We start from the raw sequence: 20,835 nt of genomic DNA, 5'->3' as shown, positions 1-20,835 counted from the left end.
TGCCTGCAGTGGTAGAATAATGGCAGCATTTATTGGGAGTTATTTAAAGAAACACATTATACAGGCACATTAATCTCATGCTTTATACCAGCTATAATAAGAAGAAGACAGGGTAAGAGATGAATCTTACCTTGCAATCGCTTCCAGATTTTCTTTCCTTTAGATAAAAGAAAACATACTTCGAGTTAGCAAGCAAGTCACTTTCTGAGAATAGTTCAACACCTACATGCAGAAACACATGCACACACAAAGGAATTTATATATAATCATAATCAGAAAAGTGCTTTATCATAGGGAAGATAAGCAAGCACAGTTCTAACACCCTTGTTTCTCTGAATGCATGCATTTATAGAGATAAATATAGAGTCATAACCATGACTTCATTACATCCGTATACTAGCATGCCATTTCAACATGGCTCTTGCTAAAAATATTTGTAAGATATTTATGAAATAAATAAATAAATAAAAACAAAAAACTCATTTTGTTTTGGTATAGTTTTCAATTTCTGCACATGCTGCTCCTTTTTGAAAGGCTGTGAGAAAACATGAGTGTGACCTGCAGTACAACTATAACATCTGTTACTGTTATAAACTACATCTTGCTTCAGTGGGTCTCAGACTGTTAAGGGATTGAACTGAGATAGAAATTATGTGCAGATGCTAATTTCTAGGCTTAAAAGGATGAACTGCAATTGATGCAGAGCTCATAAAAATCATTAAAAAAAAAAACAATCTTACAATTATAATTAAACCATAGTTGCCATATATCATACCATAGTAATCACAGTTACTATGAAATGAACAGAAAAAATGAAAAAATGACAAATAAAACAAAAGCTCTCATTATTAGGTTTCCTGGTGGACTAGTGGCTTTCATGCGGTGCAGGAAACCAACCCCAGCCACTGGAGGGTTGCCTGAGTCAGTGTACTCTCAGTGCCAGTCCCAAGCCCAGAAAATGGGGAGGGTTGCATCAGGTGTAAATGGGGAGGTGCCATCCGGTGTAAAACTTGTGCCAGATTCAATATGCAGATGGGTGATCTGCTGGAGAGATCCCAAAATGGGAGCAGCCGAAAAAGGGGGCAGGGCGGGGGTCTTTGGGGGGAGTAGGGGGACGAGACTAAGCTCTCATTACCAGTCAATACTAATACATTTTTAAATGGGTGATTGTTCTGTGTGTCAATACTAATACATTTTTAAATGGGTGATTGTTCTGTGTGTGTCTCCACATGTGCATAACTGATACTGTATATTGTAATTATTTAATATTTTCCATACTACCCTTAAATATGTCATTCTAAGTAATAAATGTATGATGGTTTAATTAGCTTTTTGACCCACACAATGTTACAATTGTGCCACTTCCAATGAATACATATTTACCTATTATTTACTGTAAATTAAAGTACTACCAAAGTACATTTATGCCATTTGGCAGATGCCCTTATCTCATTTATACAAAAGAACAGTTGAGGTTTAAGGACCTTGCTCAAGGGCCCACTGGTGGCAGTTTGGTGGTGGTGGGGTTTGAACTCACAACCTCCTGCTCAGAAATGCAGTGGCGTTCTACAACCGCTCTCATACCACTGTAATTGCAGATACTTAATATTAGTACATATATTCTGTGTCTATATGGACCCCCAGTCCACACACATTCAGTACCTCATTGTAAACTCCTGGGAGAGTTGGAAATGGAACTTCAAATGCAAAATAACTATAAGACAATGTCTTATAGACGATTATAAGCAAAATTGACATAAATCACAAAATGGCAAATGAAAATAATGAAAAAAAGAGAAAAAAAAACATAGGCTAAATGGAGCTACAGTAAGTAATTCAACATGGGCATGAAACTAAATGTGAATGAAAAAAAAATAAAGAGAGTGTGTGTTTATTTGTGTGTGTGTGTGTCTGTGTGTGTGTGTATGTGTGTCTGTGTGTTCAGAGCTTACTGTAGGTACCTGAAGCACGGCAGAGAGATCACTGTTTCGTAGAATCTCCATGTTGCTGTAAGGTCTTCTCTGACTGGATTAGTAGCATAGTATCGCCAGGCTGACTGGAATCAAAAAGAGTGATGTAACATCTCAAACATTATAATACATGTCCAATCACAGATTTATTTCTACAACACACTCAAACTTATCCTGATGATTGAAAAAGTTCAGAAATTCAGAAACACATTCTTTAAACAGTGGTGTAGATTTCATTTCGGCTCACAGCCCCTCATGTAGCCCATCATGTAATTAATGTTTTGTATTAAAAATATATTTAACATAAAAAAATTACTCCCCATTCAAACACTGAGCTGTGGCCATGCATCTCCCCCACCAAATCAACACCTACAGTTCTTTCCAAAAGTACTGGAACTGTTAGGCCAATTCTATTTTTTTTCACTGTACATTGAAGACATTTGGGTTTGAGATCAAAAGATGAATATGAGACGATAGATCAGCGTTCATGTCCTCGTATTTACAGTTGCGGTCGGAAGTATACATACACTCATCTTGGACATGAATGTCATGGCAATATTGTGCTTTCAATAATTTCTTTAGAAATTTTCTTTTCTGGGGCAGAATGATTGTACAACACACATCTTTAATAATAATAAAAAAACAAGAATTTGGTTCACAAGTTTTAATTCATTAGGGGTTTTCTGTAATCAACACTGGACCAAATTTATACATACAAGGTCAAAAATATACATACAAACACTTAGATTATTAATTCAATGGTGCTGAAAGTTTTAAAATGTCCTTTAATTTGCCAAGACTAAGGCCTCTTAATTTCTTGTTAGCGATCATGATTGACTACAGCTGGCAGCTTCTCTGTGCCAACATAAAAAGGGTTTGTTTGACAGCACTCACTGGATTGACCAACACACAGTACTATGGGAAAGTCCAAGGAGCACAGTGTAGATCTGAAAATGAGGATGGTGGATTTACATAAGTCAGGAATGTCCTTTAGAGCCATTTCTAAACAACTGTTGAGTCCAAGATCATCAGTTCAAACAATTGTACATAAGTACAGCTTATTGGGAAGTGTAGCCACTTTGCCAAGGTTTGGAAGAAGACCCAAACTGTCAACTTCAGCTGAGAGGAAATTGGTTCGGATGGTCAGGAAAAACCCAGGAACCACCAAGGCACAGGCCTGCCATGAACTGCAAGCTGCTGGAACATCAGTGTCACTGTCTACAGTGAGTTTTACATCACCATGGACTGAAAGGCTGCCGTTCAAGAAGGAAGCCCCTGCTCCAAAATCGATCCCTGTCTGAGTTTGTGGCTGACCATATGAACAAAGAAAAAGTTTTATGGTCAGGTGAGCAAAGATAAAGTTTTACGGTCAGATGAGACACAGATTGAGTTGTGTGGCCACAATTACCAGAGGTATGTTTGGAGGAGTAAAGAACACTGTTTCAACTGTTAAGCATGGTGGTGGTAGCATTATGCTCTAGGGCTGTTTTGCTGCCAGTGGAACGGGTGCACTGCACAGGGGATGGAATAATGAAGAAGGAGGACTACCTTAGAATTATTCAGCATAATCTCAAACCATCAGCCAGACGTTTGAAATTTGGACAAAAATGGGTGTTCCAACTGGACAATGACCCCAAACACACATCAAAGCTGGTTGTGGAATGGATAAAGCTGGCTAACAGTAAGCTTTTGGAATGGCCTTCCCAAAGTCCTGATCTCAACCCTATCGAAAATTTGTGGACTGTGCTTAAAAGTCGAGTCAGGGCCAGGAAACCAACAAATGTCACTGAATTTTACCAATTCTGCCAAGAAGAGTGGTCAAATATCCAGAATCCAAAATCCTGCTCGAGGTGAAGGGACATTCAACTAAATATTAGGTGTGCTGTATGTATATTTTTGATCCTGTATGTATAATTTTGACCTTGTGTTGACTACAGAAAACCCCAAATAAATTAAAACTTGTGAACCAAATTCTTGCTTTTGTTTTTTTATTAAAGATGTGTGTTGTACCAAAAAAAGAACAGTTCAAAGAAATTATTGAAAGCCCAATATTGCCATGACATTCATGTTCATGATGACTGAATGTAAACTTCCGACCGTAACTGTACATCCAGATGTGTTAAACAACTTAGAACATGGTACCTTTTGTTTGAACCCACCCATTTTTTCAAGTGATCAAAAATATTGGAACGTGTTACTCACAGGTGTTTCTTACTGCCAGGTGTGCTCTATTAAATTGATTGTTTAAAGAATTATTTTAGATAAACCAACACAAAGACCAGAGAGCTGTGTACGGGGGGAAAACAAGCCATTTTAAAGCTTATAAAAGGGAAAATCTATTGCATAAGCATTAGGCATAGCCAATACAACAATTTGGAATGAGAAAGAAACCACTAGTGTACTAACAAACAGACATGGAACAGGCCGGCCAAGGAAAACAACAGCAGTTGATAACAGAAACATTGTGATATCTGTTAAGAAAAACCTAAAAACAACAGTCAGTGACATCACCAACAACCTTCACAGAACAGGGGTGAAGGTATCACAATCCACCATTTGAAGAAGACTTAAAGTTTAGAAATATAGAGGCCATGCCACAAGATGCAAATCACTAATGAGCAGTAATAATCAGAATGCCAGATTGGAATTTGTAAAGAAATACAGACTTGAGCCACAAATATTCTGGAACCAAGATTAACCTCTACCAAAGTGATGGACAGGCCAAAGCACGAAGAAAGAATGGATCTGCTCCAAATAAGCTCATCAGTCAAGCAAGGAGGTGGTAGCATCATGGCTTGGGCTTGCATGGCTGCTTCTAGAACAGGCTCAATAATCTGTCTTCCATTTCAGAGAAATGCATCCAGTCTAATTGGGAGCTACTTCATCATACAGTAAAATGACCCCCCCCCCCCCCCAATTTAAAATAAATAAAATAAAATAAAATAAATAATAGTAATAATAATAATAACTACAGCTGAAAGAAGCTGCAGTTAATGCTTGGAAAAGCAACACAAAAGAAAAATGCACCAGTTTGCTGATGTTAGTGGGTCACTGGCTTGAAGTGGTTATTGCAAGTACGGGACTTGCAACCAAATATTAAGTGTTATTTACTTTTATTTACTTTTTGCTCACCTAAAAATTGGGTGGTCTGCCACCAAACTTATTTAACACATCCAGATGTAGATATCACCCAAGAAAAGCTGAAATTCCAATCTATCGTCTCATATTCATCTTTTGAGATCAAACCCAAATGTCTTCAATGTATAGCGAAACAATATAATTTGCCTTGAATAGGCCTTGCTGTTCCAATACTTTTGGAGGGGACTGTGTGCTTTAAATAAACCAACAGACTGCTGCAGTCACACAATTATTACATAAAAGATACAGTCCCATAATTAGTATGATTAGTTGAGAGAGTTCCTGTATGGTGTATAATGATAATTATAAAGAGTCTTTATTGATCACATATACATTACAGCACACTGAAATTCTTTTCTTTACATACCCCAGCATGTCAGGTATGCTGGTCAGAGCTCTGCGTTCTGGTTAGAGCGCAGAGTCAGCCATGATACGGCACCCCTGGAGCAGAGAGAGTTGCCTAATATTGGCAGCTTAGCAGTGCTAGGGCTTGAACCTCTGAACTTCTGATCAGTAACCCAGAGCCTTAACCGCCAAGCCACAACTGCCCTGGATAACTGGTTCCAAGGTTTACAGTGTGGTATGTGTGACTGCTTTATTGTGTGGTGTGTAACAGTGCAGTGCATGATTAGCTGAGAGGGTTACTGTGTGCTATGTGAGTTGCAAGATGAAAACTTACTTGTATGAGTCCAGCTGCAGGGTGCCTGCGTTTCTCAAAATGTTTCTGCCTATGCTGCTCCTGAACTTTAAGAGCCAAACCAGAACCCAAAATACCCTGCAGAGAAAACCAATCAAACACAATTATTTCTGCATTCAGGAATCTCTAGACATAAAATGCTGAGATATTTGAACACAAAAGCAAGTGTTTGTCTTTAGCTGTAAAATTTTTAGATTAGAAAAGGATGCTATTTTCTACTGAATTTCATTTGTTTTATTTTCCACAACTCTACTGTCTCAACCAGATGACATATTAACCTGTATCGCAAGCAAAGAAAATAATAATAAATGTGGGCCTTCAGTTTGTATCTGTATAAGTTACTGACTAATTTGTTTTGTATCTGGAAACGTAGACACAGCCAAAAAAAAAAAAAAGAAAAGAAGTCTGAGAAAGGAAACCAGTACCAGTTGAATAAGATAAAATGTCATATTTAAAGTTAAATTATATTACAGTGAAGCTGAGATCACTTTATGGTAATCTGAAGTCATAGCCTGGGTTTCATCCAGTGTATTAACTCATGTACAACCAAAGAGAGTATAGGTTGCACAACTAATGATATTATACAAGCACAGTGTGTTCCAAGATCATATCAAAAGTGAGATGAAATGGAACCAACTACAATGGTTGTTTGAATAATCCATAAATTACTGTATTATACAAAGTATTGGCCTGTTTAATACATGGGGTCTCATTTATGGAAGCATGCGCAGAACAAGTTCTAAATTTGGGTGTAATAAGATGTACACAAGAAAGATGGTATTTATCACACATGCATATGCATAGCTATATGCAATGGATGTTCATAAATCCCAAACATTCTAAATTGTTGTGCTTGTGCATGGGCACACTCATTTGTATAAGGAAATGCTCCCAAATCACCATATATAGTAAACAACTGCTCAAGGTGCTGCTTGTTACGGATGACATGGAGATGTCAAAAGGTCTATAACGATGAACTTCACCAACAATGATGTAAAGATACTGTTTCATGTATTAGAACAAAACAAAAATGGTTTATATGGCACTTTTATGTGGTTTAAAAAATACATATTTTATGAGTACATGTGTGCATTATATTGCCCTACTAACATTTAGAAAATTTCTATGCGTGAAAATTTGTCCTTTTTGCTGTCTTTCCACTGCCAGTTTTAGAAATGTAATGTATTGCAGTGTGATAAGTATTGCAGTGTGACAAGAAAGCAGGTAAGTCATGTCATTATTCGACTCATACTTGGTTGAGAAATGCCAGACTTCCAATTTTAATTCAAGTCTCTTGGAAATGTACTTGTAGCTAAAAACCCTACAAACGAAATTAACTGATGATCCAGTCCTCACTCTCCACATAATTTCCAGTGGTCATCATCGCAATCCAACCTTTGATGTGCCTTTATATTATGTTTATTTACATTCCTTCTGTGTCATCTACCTGAATCTTGTGAGCACCAAAGTCACTAATTACTCTCTCAATTTTGCTTATATGATTGACAGTAAGTGAGATGGATGTTCCTCATAATCAGTTTACCCACTATTATACTTTTCTACCACTAGGGATGTACATCCTCATGAACAAGCAAAACTTTATAAATCACATTCTAGGCAGAGTAACGTGCATATGCAGGGTTTCTGAACAAAACTACACATGTACGTGTTTGATAAATGTAACCCCTGGCCAGTGAGAAAGTAGAGGAGAAGTAACAGTTTAACTGCCCAAATTTCGTAACCCATTCTGCTTTCGTTGATGACTTCTGGCAGAGCTATTTCACTATAAATCTAAGTACAAGGAGAACAAAAACAAAGGGTTGGGCCAGCACACAGCATTAATTTGAGTGCCTGTACACACTGAGCAAATGCTAAAGAGATTGGCATGATAAGAAATTGCATGCTCCCACATGTATTGTTGGCAAAATGGAGTAATACTTACCGCTGGCAAAGCAAAAAATGAAACACCAATCAAAGTGAAGGTCCCGGCAAGTAGACGTCCTGGCCATGTCTTTGGTGTCTTATCACCATAACCAATGGTTGTCAAAGTTATCTGAGACAGGGATGAATTATTACTGAGTTTCACAGTTTTCTCTCTTTTTCACATAAACAATCAGCTACCTATTTTGTACACTGACATCCTTAGGCACATTTCCAGTGTCAGTATTCAGTGTTATAGTTCATCTATTTGGGATAGACATCTGAAAGACCTCTTTGAATGAAACAACAAAAGCCCAGTACATAGAAACATGCATGATACAACAAAAGAACACTCAAAGAACACAAATCATCAAATTTTTCATACTTACTACTAAAACATGGTAAAAGTATTAATATTACTAAAAAATACTTACAGCATTTTTGTTGTTGGCAAAGCCAATTCATTTGTTTGTGCTATACACCAAAGACATTTGGGTTTGAGATCAAAAGATGGATTTTCATGGTATTTACATCTAAATGTGTTAAAGAACAAAAAATATAGAACCTATTGTTTCAGACCGCCCAATTTTTTGTTTAATTTTAGTTTAATTTAATTTTAAGTAAATTAAATTAAATAACACTTAATATTTGGTTGCATATTACTTACTTGCAATAACTGCATCAAGCTTGTGAATCACTGACATCACCAAAATGATGGATTATGACACTACCTCCACCATGTTTCACAGATGAGCTTGTATGTTTTTGATCATGAGCAGATCCTTTCTTTCTCCACACTTTAGCCTTTCCATCACTTTGGTAGAGGTTAATCTTGGCTCCAGAACTTTTGTGGCTCATCTCTGTATTTCTTGCAAATTCCAATCTAGCTTTCCTATTCTTTTTCTCCCATAGACAGCTCTCTGATCTTCATGTTGGCTTATCCTTTTTAACAAAAATATTTAACAAATACAGTGATCACAAGAGAAACTGAAGGCTCAAACCAAGAGTTGATGTTCAGAGCTATTTATTGTTTAAACAATCACTCTAGCAGGACACCCCTGGATAACAAGAAACACCTGTCAGACACATGTTCAAATATTTTTGCTCACCTACATATTCATCTTTTGATCTAAAACACAATTGTCTTCAGGCTAAAGCAAAAACAATTTAATTGGCCTTACTGTTCCAATAGTTTCAGAGGGGACTGTATTCACATATACATATACGCGACCCTGACCAGGATAAAGTGTATTCCCAATCCCCAATGATAGTTGGGCACATTAAAACTTTTTTATATATACTTTTTGGCCTGCACTTCTATAGCGCTTTTTTAACCTTAGTCGTTCACACACACACACACACACACACACACACACACACACACACACACACACACACACAGTGTTCTTTGGATTAAAAGCCTCACCCGTTTTCCTCCATATATAGCACTGATCATTATAGCCAAACTGTTAAATGTTTCATTTGACCAGAGAACTCTCCTCCAAAAATCAGGTGATCACCTGCAAACTTCAGTCTGGCTTTTTTATGCAAGTCTTGGAATATGGGCTTCTTTCTTCTGCGGCAGCTTTTCAGGTCATGGAGATGTAGTACTATCTTAATGGTTGGTGTACATTTTTGCTACCTGGTGCATCTAAGTGCTTCAGCAGTTCCTTTGTTGTAGTCTTGGGGTTCAGTTAAACATCTCAGATGTACATTCATCAGAAATATTTTGTGCCACTTTCCTAAATGATGCAGGGTCCCAAGATTTTCTTACTACTTGCATAAAATTATTTGTACAGATGTTCATAGCACCTGCAGTTGTTTGGAAATTGCTCCTAAGGGGTAAGCAGGCTTTTGCTTGTGGTGGAGGTCTGAGGTGTTAGCTTAGTTGCTTGGATTTCTCCATGGTATCAAGGGCTAAAAGGCAGCATCTCTAAAGGTAGGCCCTTTTTACAGCAACAGGTGCACTCACCATGAACTCTTAAAGTCATTACAAACATTTCTGAAATTTTTCCAGACTGTAAAGAGACAGTCAACTTGATGCAAATGTCTGACCCACTGGAATTCTGTTACAGTGAATTAAAGCTGAAATAAATGTGTGTCTAACTGTTTTAAAGTTACCTTTGATGTGAACAAAGTAGATGCCCTAATATTCTTGCCAAAAGAAGTGCATGATAATATGAAACATGGAATTGTGAAAAACTGAGACTGAATATCTTTAGCCTAGGTGTATGTACACTTTTGGCCTCAATTGTAACTCCCACGTCCTTCTGTGAGCTGTAAGTATTTTATTCACTTTAACAGTTAATAAGGAATAAATTTTAAAACAATGAACAATGAAACAAATCATTCTGTTCCAACTATTTGGGAGGAATCTGTAAATTTAGCACAGACATAAGCACTACCAATGTAGAAATGGTTTCCAAGCATACATCTATAAATTAAGTGTTTCAATTCAATGAGGTGTTTGGTGATTTTTTTTTTAAACTGGTACCATAGGGGTGTTTGTGTTTAATAAAGCATGTGTGCTTATAAAGTTTGTTTTCCAATCTTACCAGTCCCCACCACAGTGCATCAGCATAGGTATCAAAGTCCTGGGCAGGTGTTGGGGTGCCATCTTCATCATTGGGTATTGTCATCAAGACAACATCCTTCTCCACCAGGTAGACCAGGAAGGAGGACAGGATAAGAGACAGGAAGCCAATATACCATGCAGTGATCAGTTCCTGATACAGAGAGACACATATGTACAGCCAGTCAATAGTCTCCCAGTCCCTTTTTAAATTATTTTAAAACTGGAAATATGTTTAAGCAATGTATACTGTATGTCATAATTTGCATTAACCTTGTAATTGTAATCTGTAACCTTAAATTGTAATTTTCACATTTACTAATGTTTTTACAATGAGCCTCAGCACATGCCACTGCCACATGAATAAAATGTCACAGTTGCAAAGGCAAGAGGATATCAGCATATTGTACCCAAGTTGAAACTTCTATACAGCTGTGAGACATGCTAACTGATATCCTAGGCCGAGTGAGCTAAACACCTACAGTAGAAATGTACTGAAATATTCACTGTAATAAAATTTTTTACAAGGTGTCTGTTTCTTGACTTATAAGCTACTGCCATACATGTCAAAACAGCAGGGAAAGATACACCACCGTTAGATAAATACACAAATGCACAAAGATAAATGTCACAACTGTTGGCAGACAATAGCATTATTTTAGTGATAGTGATTGGACAAACAAAGATTACTTATAACATGAATTACAAGGTGTTAGTGATAAACATTTCCATGTAATGAATTCTGTAGGGATGTATTTATATATGTGTACATTCCAGGCCGGACAGAGGGATAAACAATTGACTATAACAATGGGAACAAGAGACTCTACAGTACCGTTCTCTGAATTGACAATATAGAAGCTGTGTGTGTGTGTGTGTGTGTGTGTGTGTGTGTGTGTGTGTGTTGTACCTTGCTGTGAGCATATATTGCAGACCCCAGCAGTTTCCAGGTGCCACCTCGCCGGTCCATACGCAGCATCCGCAGGATCTGCAGAAAGCGTAGACTCCGAAGAGATGTAGCCAAAACATTTCCCTGGTTACCCAAAGCAACTACCGGCACAGACGCAATCAGCACAAAGATATCTGTGCAAACACACAATGCCTCGTCTTCATCAGTGAGAGGGAGTGCAAGTATTATATATGTTTTTGCATTACGGGGTTGCACTAGTCAAACATTAATTCAAAACAGTAGTGAACCAGTCATCTTTTCTGGTGATTATGATTCGTTGTTTGATACAGGACATTTTTATGCAGTTTTATATAGGCAGTTTTAACAGCAAAAACACATCAAACCACATTTTAATTAACGGGCATACACAAGCTACAAGCTTCAATGTTTTAAATTATATTACACTATTTAAAGACATGCCAGTTCTTAAACCTCATGTATGTGGACCACTTGGCAGCTCACTTGAAATCACTGATTGCCGAACTGAGACTGCACATCATGGAAGCTAATAGCTCAATAACTGGCCTATGTTGGATGGAGGATGCTACAGTTGCAATCAAAGTTATTCAACCCCATTGCAAATCAGGTTTATTGTCAAAATTTACAGATTTTTAGCTGTTTGCAATCAAACAAAAAAAATGTAAATAGTTCAACACAAGGAATGCTTCAATATTCTTGAAATATTTAAAGACTACCAAAGTACAAGGCTGCTTTTTTGGACTCTGCCTTTTCACCCTGACTAGTCAAAAATTTCCTCACAGCAGTGACTAGTAAATTTATTAGTCGACTAGTCTACTAGTCTATGCAACTCCTAATATGTACAGTAAGTATAGTGGGATGCCAAGTAATTTACTTCTTAGGTTATTTGTACAATGTTCATGTTGTAAAACAAAAACCAAAGAGCAAAAAAGATGCTTTTTTTTCCATGAACTTCTCAAAATCAGAAATAGATTTATTTATAGATCATTTTGCTACAGTATTACTGTAGACATAAGTATAGTATTACATAATGTGTGTGTCAGTGTGTGTCTGTGACACTTGCCCAGTATACACAATGGTTTGCGAGCGAATTTGAGACGTCCTCTCCAACCCTTATATCTACAACGGCATCCTGCTGCCCAGATCCTCAGCACAAACTCACTCCCAAAAATAAAAATAGTGAATGTCTCCTACAGGGAGAGTGAGAGAGATGAGAGAGGTGAGATAGAGAGAAAACAGAAAATGTTTAATAAAAGTGTAAATTTTTCCAGCATTTTTTTACTCAGCATCCCACACACATAACATATAACTGTGTACTCGGTGTGTGTGTGTGTGTGTGTGTGTGTGTGTCTGTCATATGGAGTCACCTCCTGGACTAACCTTTCCTTTCCAGAGGTGAATGAACAGTCAGTGTAACAATCTAAAATTTAGTTTGGTTAAATCTTCAACATATAAACAGTGTTGACCAGAGCGTTATACAGATTTATACAAGGTACTATATATACACACACACATGCTTACATATATACAAGTTCACATGCACACACTTACCAAAACCACCAGCCAGTGACCTGAGTCATCCTCATACTCTTTAAATGTTGTTAGAATCGCCAAAATAAGACACGCCAGAACTATCAAAAACCTAGAAACAAGGAACAAAATGTACCATAGGTTAAGTGATTATGTTTAAAAAAATAATACAGCAAAAATTACCAATTGGCAGACCAGAAATCATTCTATAGAATCAGTGAATTTGGTAGAAGTTTGTTGGATTTGGCTGTTTTGAAATGCAAAAAAGTACAGCCTTCCCTTTAGTGTTCCCTCCACCATCTCACCCACAAAACAGATGAATGTTTACTGCCAAGCCTGCCTAGCCAACACCATAAAAAAGTATACCCTATAAATTTACAACAACTTTCTGGCAGCAGAGTACAATAAAGTACAAAACTATTTTTACAGGACAAAAAAAAAGGGGGGGGGGGGGTTTGGGGGTTCATTTATACTGTTTTAGCTCTTTTGTTAAAATGGTACTCCTTTTAGTTTCAGTAAAAACATAGAGTGCTGGCTGTTTGTATTGGCAAACTGGCACATAATCAAATATGCATGATGTTATATGGGAAGTATGAGGTCATTTAAATTCTTGTTGAGTAATTTAACTCAGACCAAAAAAATTATACCAGCTCTCACCTATTTGAGTGACTATTATGCTCAAATGAAACAGTATCAGCACTTAAGAGATACTTATTCTCAAATAAAAATTTGATTAGCATTTGAAAGGATCTCTGAAGTAACTATTATCCTCAAGAGGGAATAGTATTGTCATGTTCTTCATTTTCCCCATGCACAGTCTGAGGAAATACATTAGGAACTGTTAAAAACCATCTCCTCTAGTTATGGAGGGAAACCCTGGCAGTCCAGAATGTAAGGAAGAAGAATAGTAGGTTACATATGAACCTGTGGTTCTATAAATAATTGTAAACCACCTGTGTCTCTAGAGTTAGTGAGAATGACCAAGCAAGGACAAGTGTGACAAAGCAGGGGCCTTTTATAAGCTTCACACATCATGTCATGGTCACAACATGATGACTACTATTAGTACTCAGCCAGAGCACATGGGAGACCTCCACTAGTTCCAGAAGGAAACTGCTGTGGAGGTCCTAAACTTAGTCGAGAAACGTCTGGGTTACGCATGTAACCCTGTTCCCTGAGAAGGGAATGAGACATTGCATTAGCTTCACGCCATGGGAAGTGCCCTCGCATGTAACTGGTATCTGAACTCTGTGTAAAATCACGCCTATTTATAGGCCTGCCATGCTCAAGTGATGTGGCATTTTGGCCAAAATGGCAGCCACATAGACCCTAATTATAGAAGGAGCCAACCTTGCTGAGAAACATTCCTGTAAGAACTGTAAGAATTGGGTTCTCAATGTGCAGTTTACTGGGTCTCATTGACCTTCCTAGCATTTAACATGGTCTCTACAAGCTCAGTTGAGAGACTGGAATCTATGATCTGGTGCCCCTCAGGGGCCAGACTCACAATTTCAAATGGTTCCAGCCGAGGGTGATAAATCAACAATAGATCCCTGCGAACGGAAATCTCCTAGGCATTGCCATCCAGCAGATATATTATCTCCGAGAACCATATATGAGCTGGCCCATAAGACCAAACTGTAATACCGAATGAATGTGTGCAGTGTAGACCACTCTGCCACAGCACACACATCCTGTAAGGGTACCCCTTAGATAAAGCCTTTGAGGAGGCTACCCCCTAATGGAATGAGCCCCTTTGCCCAGAGGCGTAGAGAGACCATGCACCTCATAAGCAATAAAGATTGCTTCCACTATCCAAATACAGATACGCTGCTTTGATGCAGCATCACCTCTACTGTCACTGCCAAGCAAACCAGCAACTGCTCCGACTTATGCCACTGGCTGGAGCGGTGGATGTAAGTACAAAGAGCCCTCACTGGACACAGTAGGTGCAATCTTCCTGATTTTGGTGTAAGGAACAGAGGAGGGGAGAAAGCCTGCAATACTACTGGCTGGGCAGCAGGCATAGGCACTTAGGAATAATCTGGCCTAGGATATAAGGAAGCATTGGCTAATCCAGGGGCAAAGTCAAGGCAGGAAGAGGCAACAAAGATGTCAGGGCCCGCAAAAAGAGCTACATTTAGGATCAGAAGCTTCTCTGAAATTGAGTCTAAGGGCTCAAATGGGGTGCCTGACAGACCTTCCTAGACCACAGAGGGTCCCAGGAAGGTATGTGTGGTCTGCAGATGGGCCTCAGCCGTCTGACACCACGCATACACCTCAAAGTTAGAGGATGTGGCCCCACAGAGGCTCCATCAGTAGGGGCGTGGCTGACCGAAATGGCAGCCATGTAGACCGTGATTGTAGAAGGAGCCAACCCTGCTGAGAAACGTTCTTGTAAGAACTCCAGGACTGTAGCTATTCGCAGCTACTGGGTCTCACTGGTGGTCCTCATACCAAATAAAAAAGGTGCTTCTTGAATGCATACAATTTTCTTGTGGATGGTGCTCTAGCATTTAACATGGTCTCTACAACCTTGATTGAGAGACCGTAATCTATGAGCTGGTGCCCCTCAGTTGCCAGACTCACAGTTTCCATATTTCTGGCCCAGAGGGATAAATCAACCCTCTGGCTTAAGACAATAGATCCCTGCGAACGGGAACCTCCCAGGGAGTGCCGTCCAGCAGAGATATTATCTCCGAGAACCAAATACGAGCTGGCCAATACAGTGCTACTAGCAGCAGACATAGCATGATCTTGATGAACTCTTGCTAGAGCCTGTTGGAGCAGAGCAACTGGGGGAAAGGCGTACAGACGTGACCTTGGCCATATGTGTACCATGGCGTCCAGCCCTGACCTTTGTTTTTTTCTTGGTGTAGGAACCTAACGGGCAGAGTGCCTCCTCAAAGGCAAATATGTCCACTTCTGCTTGGCCGAACCGCCACCATATGGACTCACCCACTTGTGGATGGAGCCTCCAATCCCTGGGCCTCAGTCTCTGCCTCAACAGGATGTCTGCCCCCACATTCCGGTTGCCCAGAATGTACATTGCACTCATTGACAAAACTTCCCCTCCACAAGAGAAGAATTAGTTGAGCCTTCCTGAACAGGAGGCCTGAACATAATCCTCCCTGGTGGTTGATATACGAGACCACCGCTGTATTGTTTAACACATGGTGACCTATCAACTGAGGAGAAGGAAATCAGTGCTAGGTGTACAGCCCACACTTCTAGGTGATTTATATGCCACACTAGATGAGGGCCGCTCCGGAGACCATGAGGGAGGCATCTAACATTACCGTCTTGCAATAAGAGATGCCCCTCTTTCTCAGAGCAAGTAGGCATCTCCGCGTAACACTGATTACTCTCAGGGGTTTCATCCGAGGACGAAACCCCCAACTTTCAGCCACCAATGAACGTTCTCATGTGGAATGGGCCCAATGGTATGACGTTGGCTGCTGCTGCCATAAGCCCCAACAGTCTCCATAGAGATTGGAGGGGATGCCCAGACCTAACCTTATCTTGCTCAATATTGATAGCATTGCTCAATGCGTGTTGAGGATAGACACGCCCTCATTGTATTTGAATCCCATATAACCCCTAGACAAGTCACTATCAACTGGAGAGGCAACTTTCGTTGAGGTTCAACCTGAGTCCCAAGCTCATCACATGGGTGAGAACAACATCTCAATTTTGAACTTCCTGGATCGTGCTAGAATTATCCAGTCATCCAGGTAGTTTAGCACACAGATGCCCTGGAGTCACAAAGGAGCCAGCGTGGCATCCATGCACTTTGTGATTGGTGCAAGGGCATAAAGTTAGACCAAAAGGAAGGACCAAAATTGATACACATTGCCTCCAAACACGAACCTCAGGAACTAGGCAATGAAATATGTGGCTTTTTTTTAGATCTATCGCTACAAACCAATCCTCAAACTGAGTCTGTGGAACGATAAGTTTGAGCATCAACATTGTGAACCTGTATGTACGGTTCAGATGATGCAGATCTAAAATAGGCCGCCTACCCCGTCTTTTCTGTGGACCAGTAAATAACAGCTGTAAAACCTCCCTCCCTCAGATAAGTGGTACATGTTCTATGGCCTTTTGTCCAAGAGAGATCTACTTCCTGGGCTAAGGTTGGGCTCTGCATTGTACTGACTACTGTGATGAGCATGCCTCTGAAACAGGGGGGGTCGAGCTATGAACTGGACCGGTACCTTTTTCTATGGAGGACAGAACCCATGGAGACACATTTGGCAGTAGTTTCCACACTGCCAGATGGTTTTTAGTGATGTCTTTCATAACACTTACAACTTACAATACACAGCAACACTTACCAGATAAACACAAAAATTTGAAAAACAAAGTGTGCATCATATTTAGTGCTTTCACACACAGCAGGGAAAGAGAGAAAACAGTCATAGCGTTCATACAGTGGTTCTTGAGATAAATTTTCTATATATCTGCATAAATATGACCTAAAACATCATCAGATTTTTCACACAAGTCCTAAAAGTAGAAAAGAGAACCCAATTGAACAAATAAGATAAAAATGTTATTCTTGATCATTGACCATCTTATTTATCGTATTCCCTATCCCATAGTTGAAGCTGTTCTGTACTGAAGATTGGACTAAAATTCCTCCAAGCTGATGTGCAGGACTGATAATCAGTTACCAGAAACATTTAGTTGCAGTTATTGCTACACACGGGGGGTCACACAAGATACTGAAAGCAAAAGTTCACAGACTTTTGCCACCCACCAATATGTAATTTTAGATCACTTTCCTCAATAAATAAATGACCAAGTATATTTTTGTCTCATTTTGTCATGTATCAGGGAAGGAACTCTGGACTTCAGTTCCCAGTAGCCACCGCACCGTACTCATCAGTCACATGACCACCTGCATGTGAATCACTTTCTGGTTAACAAGCACTCTTATATATAGCCACTGTTTGCACTGCTTCCTTGTCTTGCGTTAATTTTTATATGCCTTGTCTCTGTAGCCGTGTTTTTGTTCCTTTGTTTATGTTTAATCCTTGCCACAGTGTTTTGCCTCATGTTAGTGTTTTCTGTATGTTGCGTGCTTTATTAAAACCCTATATTCTGCACCTGCATTCGTATCGTGACACATTTGTTTAATTGGGTTCTCTTTGTCTACTTTTAGGACTTGTGTGAAAAACTGATGATGTTTTAGATCATATTTATGCAGAAATGTAGAAAATTCTAAAGGGTTCACAAACTTTCAAGCACCACTGAAAGTGTGGATGGCTCTGCCACGGCTATGTCCCCTGGCCCTTGTTTTCATGTGGGTCTAATTAGTCCAACTTGAGCCGCCTTCTGATTTGACCAGGTCTGTGTAACGAAACAAGTACAAAAGTAGCCCAATAATCAATAAATCCACCAAAAACTAGCCCAATACTCAAAATACATCCCTAAAAAAAACCTGTGAATTTTAAAGTTCAACATCATAGTTATCACTGTCAATGTATTGTAATATTTACAAGTCTTACATTTTAAACAAAACTATACTAAACAGTTTTCCTAAAGAGTTATATTATTACATACTATAATCAATAAAGAATATCTATAAGAATTAATAAACCAATTCACTGAGGGGAAACCCAGTACCTTGTAAAGTAGCATACAGAAGTATGTTGAAAATGTGAATGATATAATGCCTGCACAAATTCCCAACCTCTGGACAAAAAATATAATCCTGTGGCTGCAGCCTTAATTATGCAGCTTAATTATGTGTGAAAAATCTTGGATCTGCCAACAGTGACTCACAAGTGAGTCACAAACCTTACCAGGGAGTTCCACTGACCTCTAATCACAGAACTTCAACAAGTATAAAAGAAGGCCAATGCAACACCCAGACTCAAATTGTAAGGCCTGGAAATGACTGTGAATGCTTTTTTTCTTTATTTCCCCCAAATGCAATCATTTACACTTCCATTTTAAGTCAAGACATTAGGCTCTAGTGCAACCCAGACAAGGACAAATCAGTTACTGAATGAATTAAAATGAATGAACGATATTGTGACAAGGAATGATGGAAAACTGGTCCCGCACAAGGAAATTGATGGCAAGGCCACAATAGCACTTTTGTGCGAAGGTGTTTTATTAAGAGTGCTCCTATTTACAGTCCACCAAATAGGCACAAAAATATGTACATCCACATGTAGGCCCAAAAAAAAAGACAAAATAGGGGAAATGGGGCGAATGGAGGAAAACTATACAAAAATATATACACTACAGCGCTTGGCTGGTAACTCCTTCCACAGAAAGGTAAATACACCATATACTCGCACTACAACTCCGAACTCCAAACTACAACCTACCTTTACACAAATCAACAGGCCTGGATTTTATTCTGGAAGCTCCACCCACACGAACTCCAGACGTTTCATAAATCACAATATCTATAATAACATAATCTTCAGGGCGCACGGTGGCTTAGTGGTTAGCACGCTCACCTCACACCTCCAGGGTCGGGAGTTCGATTCCCACCATGGCCCTGTGTGTGCGGAGTTTGCTTGTTCTCCCTGTGCTGCGTTCCCTCCGGGTACTCCGGTTTCCTCCCCCAGTCCAAAGACATGTATGGTAGGCTGATTGGCATGTCCAAAAGTGTCCGTAGTGTATGAATGGCTGTGTGAATGCATATGTGATTGTGCCCTGCAATGGACTGGCACACTGGCACCCTGTCCAGGGTGTACCCTGCCTTGTGCCTGATGCTCGCTGGGATAGGCTCCAGGTTTCACCGTGACCCTGAAGGAAGGATAAGCGGTATAGAAGATGGATGGATGGACATAATCTTCATATATCATAACACATATACACATTTACCAATATTCATTATATATATGCTAATTGAGAGCCTCATGTCTTCTCCTTGGGAACCAGCTATTCTATAGTTAATACCCGCTGTGTGGGGGCTGTGTGGACATTTGTCCCAGAGGGCCAGGATTTTTGGCACTTTGGGAGAAATGCCCTTTTGGGGGAGATTGGGGACTCAGGGTACTCTGTTATGGATTTCCCCTCATGAACTGCCTGAAACACACACTTCCGAGTTGTCATTGACTCTGTTTACAGTTACATATGTGTTTTCTTTTGATTTCTGTCTTGTCTCTGCCCTTGTTATGTAATTGGTTCCTTCCTAATGTCTCACCTGTTCTCATTTCCACTTTTGATTACCTTAATTATTAAAACCCCTCGTGTGTCTTTATTCGGCGCAAAGTATTATGTGTTTCTGTGTGTGTATCACAGACCCATGCCAAGGCTTAGATCCTTGCTCCTCGTTCCATGGTTTTGATCCTGTTTTGATCTCGTGTTTCTCGATTCTCGTCTAAGCTCTTTTTATGCCAGTTCGCTGATCGCCTGACTCCTCATTTGCTTTTTGACTACGTATTTTGCCTTTCGATTTGCAATTTTCTGCCTTTCTCTTTAATAAAAGCTTAAACTGCACTTTTCCAGTTTAGGCTTTTAAACTGTAAAAGCTTACAGTTAAAGTTTACAGCTAAAGCGTATCTGTAAATAGAGGCAAAACCTCAAAGAACTCCTCAAAGGCCGGACTTCTGAGTGGCTCCTCATTTGTGATTTTCTTCATTTCTTTCATTGGTGAAAAGAGAATGCAGTATAGTAGCTAGGAAGGAGGCAACACAGGCTGATCTTTCTCCAGAAGTTCATTAATTTCAACTTCACTATTGACCTCTATTATGCCTATTATGCCCTAACCCCCTCTTAGTTTTGTGTCAGTACAATAACACTAAGCAATGGATTTCATTGGTTACCAGTGTTCGTAGTTCTTGTATTTTTCTGGTTCAACCTCTAGTTTGCAGTTTATTTATTTATAACTGGTTAACTTGAACCCCATTGTAAAACACCTAGGAGTTCATCCTAAGATTTCAGTGACAGGTAGAAAAGTCCAAATTCTGCTTTTAATCTTCTAAAATACTGAAAAACACACATACAAATTGAAAAATCATTCTCATTTAAAGAACAACATAAACTCTCTCTGTATCTCTTTTGTGACCTCTCTCTCTCTCTCTCTCTCTCTCTGGGATGAGTGACTGCATGC

At 39.3% G+C, this 20,835-nt stretch overlaps 1 protein-coding gene across 1 annotated transcript in view; it reads right to left on the bottom strand.

The window, feature by feature from the left end:
* The window catches only part of kcnq3 (potassium voltage-gated channel, KQT-like subfamily, member 3), a 36,134-nt gene that overhangs the window by 10,105 nt on the left and 5,194 nt on the right, over positions 1-20,835 (bottom strand). Inside the window, exons 2-9 of the mRNA XM_053652318.1 lie at positions 12,777-12,896; positions 12,289-12,415; positions 11,208-11,380; positions 10,281-10,451; positions 7,748-7,858; positions 5,788-5,883; positions 1,962-2,056; positions 131-157 (exon numbers count right to left, since the gene is read on the bottom strand). Of these exons, the coding sequence (XP_053508293.1) occupies positions 131-157; positions 1,962-2,056; positions 5,788-5,883; positions 7,748-7,858; positions 10,281-10,451; positions 11,208-11,380; positions 12,289-12,415; positions 12,777-12,896 (920 nt within the window). The remainder of the gene's footprint in view (positions 1-130; positions 158-1,961; positions 2,057-5,787; positions 5,884-7,747; positions 7,859-10,280; positions 10,452-11,207; positions 11,381-12,288; positions 12,416-12,776; positions 12,897-20,835) is intronic.

Source organism: Ictalurus furcatus, chromosome 20 (genome assembly GCF_023375685.1).
Source record: "Ictalurus furcatus strain D&B chromosome 20, Billie_1.0, whole genome shotgun sequence".
Classification (NCBI taxonomy): Eukaryota; Metazoa; Chordata; class Actinopteri; order Siluriformes; family Ictaluridae; genus Ictalurus; species Ictalurus furcatus.
Note: the sequence above shows the minus strand (reverse complement) of the source record. Positions and strands in the feature narration are given on the sequence as shown.